The 7,328-nt window shown below is 48.3% G+C and overlaps 1 protein-coding gene across 1 annotated transcript; it reads right to left on the reverse strand.

The window, feature by feature from the left end:
• Window positions 1–1,622: 1,622 nt before the first annotated feature.
• On the reverse strand, window positions 1,623–3,755 carry EI90DRAFT_3018710 (uncharacterized protein; the record flags this gene model as incomplete). The annotated part of the gene is made up of 4 exons (XM_039057252.1): window positions 1,623–1,645; window positions 1,681–1,954; window positions 2,733–3,467; window positions 3,540–3,755. The coding sequence occupies 4 exons, from the start codon at window positions 3,753–3,755 to the stop codon at window positions 1,623–1,625; spliced, it is 1,248 nt and encodes a 415-aa protein (XP_038912765.1).
• Window positions 3,756–7,328: the final 3,573 nt, after the last annotated feature.

The raw sequence follows: 7,328 nt of genomic DNA on the forward strand, positions 1-7,328 counted from the left end.
GCAAGTGATCATCTTCTCCGATGCTCGGAGAAGCTGAGTATAAAAATGCTTAATCCCCTTTGCGGGGTCATAAGTGAGCGTTTTGAAGAGTTTGGTGGCAGGTACTGCTGCTGACCTCTTCACATATGTGAGCATCAGCTTTGTTAAAAGCTGAGTGAAGGTGGGGATGGTCCCACTCTCGAATCCTAGCTTCATTTCATGAAGCACGATCTGTTTAGGATCGCCATCTAGGGTGCAAGCAAGAGCGTCTATGTGGAGCTCGTTGTAGCTCTCGCCCTTCCACCCATTTCCTGAAATCCAGGAAGTGAGTTCGACGAGCCAACTCTTGAATTTTTCGAGATTGTTCTCCCCAGACCATAGGGTCGTGGGGAATGGAACAGAGTTTTTCTTTAATAACTCTGTTTTTACATCAGCAGGAAGAGGGGTCAGGATCCTTATCCTGATCAGGTTCGCGATTCGGTGAACCAGCTCCTCCATGAATCCCTCAGGGTCGCTGGGGGACAAACTACTCAGGTCCCTCGAATAAGACCTGAGAGTGGATTCAACGAATCCGTCATGGGGGATAGTCGAGCTCACCATCCAAGGGTGGACAGAGCTCGCAACACATGGAACTTGGGAGCTAGGCTCCCTTTCCCTCTTTACTGGGGAAACCACTATGGGATCTGAAGCCCCTCCAAGAGGGTCTTGGAGGGTACAGATGGTTGGCTGTGGGGTCGAGACTTCTTGTCTCGACGCTGCAAGAGGGCTAGCAGCTCTCTATGCCAACTAAGCTCGTGGGGCCAAACTCTCCAAAACTCCTACTTTCTCTCTAGACTTGCTATGCTCTCGATCCTTAACTCCATGGTGAGTTCTCCGGGATTTCCGCAAGGTCCGGGCTCAACAAATCCACTACCCACTCGTTGCAGGCTAGATTGTTGCCCTTATTCCTACTGTTGGAATTCCACACACTCACACCCACTCTAGCGCATCCTAGCACCTTAGAGAATTTTTGGGGGAGGGGAGAACTTCTCTTCCAGAATCCGGTATGTACAGGATATAAGGAACAATTATTTTTAGAATAATTGATGGGAAATATTGGTACCATATGGCACCTGCATATCTTATTAGGCGAAATAATAAAAAAGGGTAATAGTATCAATAAAAGAATTTTGATCAATAACTGAAATGATGCAAAAATATGAAAATATAAGAAAATAAGCGATATCTCAACGGATTTACGAAATTAAGAACCGAAATTGGGAATGCAGCCAGAGATAACTCTCACACAGCCGATAAACATTTTTGCCAATTTATTAGACCCTGTGGGAACGAGTGAGGCTGGAATTCTGGGTTGCCGCTTGAGATTCCCACGCCCGCACATGCCCGTGCCTAACTTGCCCAACATAGAACTCCGTCAATTCTCCACCGATTAGGACGTTCTTGATATCGTCGGAATCGTACGAATTAGCACTATTTCTATATGTCAAATCCGTATCGAGTTGTCGCATGAATGGAAGGGGTTTTCTGAATGGTGGAAGCAGGTATCCGAGCCGGCTCTGTGCGTGGGCGATTATCCTGCCTACAATGCCCTGAGAGGAATTTGTTGGGCATCTGCCCGACTGGGCCAATCTTGGCCTAATCTTTCAAGGGCCCCACTTTGTGGGTCCTGCACGGTAAATTGACTGTAGGAACCTAGCCTACGTCTGATCTCCCAGGCATGATTGTCCAGACCTTCAGGTCTGTGCATGTAGACGGCATCGCCGTCCATCTGTGTCCCATACTCCACAGACATCTCACTAGGTGCATGGGGAGCAAAGATGGTTCTTTGCTTTTTCTTTATTTCGCCCTGTGTGTTCATGACGAGGGCAGGCCCGGAACCGTGATGTAGGTTCCGGGTCAATGACGGATCGCGATCAGTCTCCCCTTTGTCTGTCGAACTTTCCAAAATGACGGGCGCTTCAGGTGCAGGAATCGACTGAGGAAGTGGCTGTGTCCTTCTGAGGACAACAGGCAGGCCCTGAGGGCCCCAATCGACACTCTTTTGTCAGGGCACACCCGCCTGACCCGCCTCCACCCGGGCCCACCTCACCCGGTTCCCCCTCTTCCACCCTGCACCCCTCCTTCATACCCCTTCCCCCTCTATCCCTCTCCCACTTCCACTCCTATTTCCATTTCCATTTCTATTTCTATTTCTACTTCACATGGACGACCCTTCCCTTATATCCATGTATTATTGACCCGCCCGCGACGCACACACGACATGCCTAGCCCCGGACGACCCCGGACGGCTCTAGGGTGCAACCTAGTGCGCGCGCGTGCAGCATACACCCTCGGGATCCCCCACGGGGACACCCGGGTGACTGCGGCTGTATGCGGGGTGACGTGGTGGACCTCATGTGACCCAAGCCGCATGTATATAAACACACCTGGGGTGGGAACCGAAGAAGTAACCTTCTTCTCAACATTCCCACTTCAGGTAAGTAGCATAGTTCCCCTTTTAATAACAACTCAACATTCCCACTTCAGTCTAAGTGGCCAGGGATCGCCGTCCCACATCGGGGCTGCCAGTACGCACACCCGATCCACCCCCCGTGAGGTCCTCAGCACCGGACGCTATGCCCGGACCGCCTCAACCGCGGACGCGACCCTGACATCTTTCCCTTCAGATAAGAAGGGATTCTCTTTGGCAATGGGGTCGAAGAACTCCCAGGCGCGGGTTCAGCAGCATGAGGGACATATGTCGTCATCCTCACACTGGGATGCCCGGGCACAGGGAGGTAGGTGGTCGTCCTGACGTAGTCTTTGTCAGCGGAGACTTCATCCACCAGCGAGTTTCGTCGCTGGATGGGTTCTCTGTCCCGTCCCCTGACTGGTACAGGTGGAGGCACACTTGTTGCCTCAAACTGGGGTGAGTTTAGAGGGATTTGGCTTCCAGCCAATCCAGGGCTAGGGCGATAAATCCAAGCCTGTAAGTCCTCTATAGCCTCGTCATGGCAAGTCAGCCATTGATCAATGCTTCTTAGCATCATCATCAATTCATCATGCTGATCGTTCGACGATCCAGGAGTTTTTGCTCGTGGTTTGGTGCCACCCACGTCGACGACCTCAACTGAGTTGTCAGGGCCATCACCAAGCCCTAACGCTTCACCCAATCTGAGAGGATCAGGGGAACCAGGCACATCAGCGAACAGATCAGGTCCAACTGGTGCGTCGGGTGGGTCTTCCTCAAGGGGAAGAGGTGCGACCACGGCAGGTACAACCATGGTCATGGATTGGGAAGGGCCCGGCGCATCCAGGTCTCCTGGTGGACCTGGAGATGTGTTGGGGTCGTCTGTCTCTCCTGGATCGGGAGGGATATCAGGCGTGTTAATGCTGGGAACCCCAGCGCTATCCAAAGTCTGCATGTTGTTCATGCAGCTGCCCTCGTCCTCTTTGCAGAGGGCAAACCCGAAGCTTTCTTTACCATGATGGTAACAAAAAGTCAGGAACTTCAATTAGATCGGCATGCTTTGCAACGTCGATCGAAGAAGAAGTTGAAAGGTTTAAATTTGTTTGCTCACTGAGCGTAAAAAAGTGTAAGCGTTGTTTAGGTTGAGTTCGCGAGTGATCTCGCAATAGTCAGGTTTTGCCTTACACTCCCAGTCCGCTGAAGTACGCTGTATGAAGCTGTATTTATCAATGGGGGGGTAAAAGGCTGGGGAAGCCTTTACCCCCCTTGCATGTAGGTTAAATACAATATTGTATATACATGTGATAGTTGCAGCTTGGGACCGCATGGTAGAAATGAAGGGTTTGGGAATAGAAGTGTCGCATCGGGTACAAACCTGATGCGATAAATAAAGAATGAAGAATGAATAAGGTAGGCCGTGAGTACATGGCCTATATCCCTTACAGTCCTGCTTCAGCTTAGTTTATATACATGTGGGAACAGGTCACATGGAGGTGCCACGTTGTAAGCAGGCTAGGGATCTAACCCACTAGGAAAACAGGAAAGGACGGGGACTGGATTTGGTATCCAACAGGTCAGGGAAAAGGTGGGGAAAGGGAAATATGGTCCGGTGTGTTACGGTGCGTGGTGTACTCCAGTCAGTCTCTCACCCCACCTCTCTGGGTGACACTAAGGCGAGGACTGATCTAGAGGTCTTCTATATCGTACTACTCCCTACTAGCTTGGGAGGGGCAAACTCGGTGGTTTCTAATCCAAGGGGACAAGTAGATACATCCTCATGTACAGGTATATATGAGAAATGATCAAATAAAAATGATAAAAAATATCCGATGTGCCCCATGTGCTTAGGTGGATCATATCGGCAACAAACAATATCGGAAAAAAGAAGGGAAAACAATAATCAAGAAAACAATAAAGCAATAAATGATTTCCAGCCAAAAAATACCCAACTCCATCCATCGCCAATGAACTCCCGCTAATTATGGATCCTAATAATCCTAAATGACGCGTTTCCAACGGTACCAATATCGTCCAAATCGGTGCAGTGGTTGCTGAGATAAGTGAAATCCAGTCTGAGTGTGGCCGCACTGCTGGGTGGGCATGGGAATTTGGTCTGTGGGGACCGGAAATGTGTCTGGAAAAATAGGAAAAAATTGTGAAAGGGTAGAAATGGTATATGAGGATGTGTGCGACGTGTTTAGTGAAGTGGGGATGTGCTGGGATGGGGAGATTGCGATATTCGGTTTGTTTGTGCAGTACCAGCTGTGCCTGCCTACAACATCAGCCCCGGGTGGAGCCAGGTTATCATGGGTGGCTCTGTGGTCGATCCCAAGTGTCAGAGAAGGGAAATACAAGTAGGAATGCGTGGCGTGTCCAGCATCAGGGTGCCCATGTGGGGTGCTCAGCGTCGGATGTGTCCATGCTACAGGTGTAGAAGAAAAGGAGAGGTCGTTCCTATAAAGATAGAGAAGAAGGGAAGAAAGAGAGAAAGAAAGAAAGGGTGCAAGAGAGAAAAAGGAGAAGGAGAGGGCAGCAGTGCGGTGCAGTGCAGCGTGCCCTGACAGTGTGTTACCAGAAAAGTGTGTGGGTATGTGGATGATGTACATATGTGAAGGGCCCAGATGTCGTGATAGTGAGCCTGGGGAGCTGTGAACACAAAAGAAGTAAGCAGATTGAGTACAAGTGCATGTTTCTAGGTGTGTGTGGTGTAGGCAGGATAACCTACTATACCCTTCACTACCAGAATGCACTGCATGTTCCTTACAGGTTCCCCACATGTGAGGACCACCTGCCAATGCTCATGGAGCGTAAACACATTTTATTTCATTTTCTATGGAGTACAATTCCACATAAGGTGCTAGTACTGAATTGGTCCAGCCCAAAAACTACACTTGGCACTACTGGTCACTGAGAGACAAGCAAAAGTTCAAAAAATAGAGAAAAATAATAAACATGGATTCCCCAAGTTTCATCCAGATCGACTGAGCCATTGAGGAGCAATGGTGGTGACAATTTCTTATCTTACTGCAAGGTTGTCAGGGACGTGTCAGGGGTCAAGGCAGTCCAGGGGTAGCGCCCGGCACTGAGGTCCTCATGGGGGGTGGATTGGGCGTTGTAATGGGTCAATCGCCTTGACTTGAGACAGAGAAGAGGGGGAGGGTTGTAGTGTGCATGGGTGTGGTTCGTGGGGCCAGGTTTTGGTCCATGGGCACTACTGAGTCTGCAAAAACCTCAAACAAACACTCACCTACGTCTCTCTTGGATGTCAAGGCTGAGTATTATGATGAGAGGGGTCTTAGATGCTGGTAACAAGCTCAGGGGAGATGTTAGGGTCGTGGATGGCATCTTTGCCACTTGGATGTAACTTTTTCTTAGTCCTTCACGGGTCTATTCAGTACTAACTTGTTATGTACAAGCTATTATCTATTTTATATGAGTTGGAAATGGAATGAATGGAATGGGGGAATGTAAACGGGCCGTTAGGCAACCGTAAATAATGAATATCCAATTGGGAACAAAGAAACAATAAAAGAAATATAAATGAATGGGGAATATATGATAATGGGTCCAAAATGAGAATTGTGAAAGTTAACTCCGCAACACTTCGCCACAGCGCCCGCCTATCCTCCCGTCAGCAACCTCCTCGTCTCCAGCTTTCCAACGAGCCCTTATTTGTCCCATTTGGTGCAGTAGTTCTTGAGATGTGGCCATTGACCGGTGCTGTCAAGACCACATGAGACTCTACACCATGCTGAACCATCTGAGTATGGGGTTTCCATTCTGGGAAATGCTCTGTGGGTGAAGAAGGTAGAGCATCACCAATGGGTAGAAAAATGGCTGGGTTGTATGTGTGGTTATGGAGGTCTGGAGAGGGGGTGAAATTGGCAGTAACTCGTGAAAAGTGATAGATGCTCCATGGGCTCCATGGGATTTCATGGAATTTCATGAAATTTCATGGGATTCCATGGGATTTTTTGAAATTTCATGGATTTTCATGGAGTTCCATGGATTTTCTGACAAATTACATGACTTTTACAGCCTCCCATGAGTGGTCATGGACTCCCATGGGCATTCATGGACTCTCATGGGTGCCCATGGGTGCTCATGGACACCCATGGATGCTCATGAACTCCCAAAGGCCATTTATGTAACAGCTTCTATGTGCTGTTATTTTGCTCTGTTACAAGGATTGGACACTCAATGCTGCCACAGTGATGTGCAGATGGTCAGAGCAGAGGGGGGTTTCCATTGTTCAATCAAGTGTGAAGCAAATATTGCCATAATTAATGATGAAAGTTACTGAAGATAGGCAGCACTGACATGTCTATATTCACCAATACTATATAAATTGTGCTGTGATCAAAACTGATGGAGATGTATGCATGTTTTTCCCTGGGCTCCTCACATGTATGATGCACCTGTGATCGGTTGTAAGGATTGTATTTCCCACCCTTAACCATATATGTAGCCTCATTATGGCATGTACTGATGGACTGGGAGTGTGAGGCTACACCCATGCTTAAACAAGCACACCAACATATTCAGTGGACACTCACAGTTGTGGCACAAAAATCAAAGTTCATATTTATTATTATAGAAATGGGTTTTTTCCATTTTTAGCCTCTTATGGGCTCTGTGGAGTACAGTATCCCATGCCATGTAAATAGTTAGTATCCAACAACTATCATCACACAAAACCTGACCCAACCATGTTATTGTAAACCCAGCTCTCACAACCTCTGCCACATTATCTGTAGAATCATCCCTATGCTGACCCCCTATGCTGCACGCAAAACCAATGGAAATGGACCAATTCAGCCCCACAGTTCTAACATTTATACAGACTCCTGTTGTCAAAGACTGGATTCGAAAGGGAGGTATGACTCAGTGTTCAGAGGGC

The sequence above is a fragment of the Cantharellus anzutake genome, assembly GCF_015039405.1.
Source record: "Cantharellus anzutake strain C23 chromosome Unknown EI90scaffold_47, whole genome shotgun sequence".
Classification (NCBI taxonomy): Eukaryota; Fungi; Basidiomycota; class Agaricomycetes; order Cantharellales; family Hydnaceae; genus Cantharellus; species Cantharellus anzutake.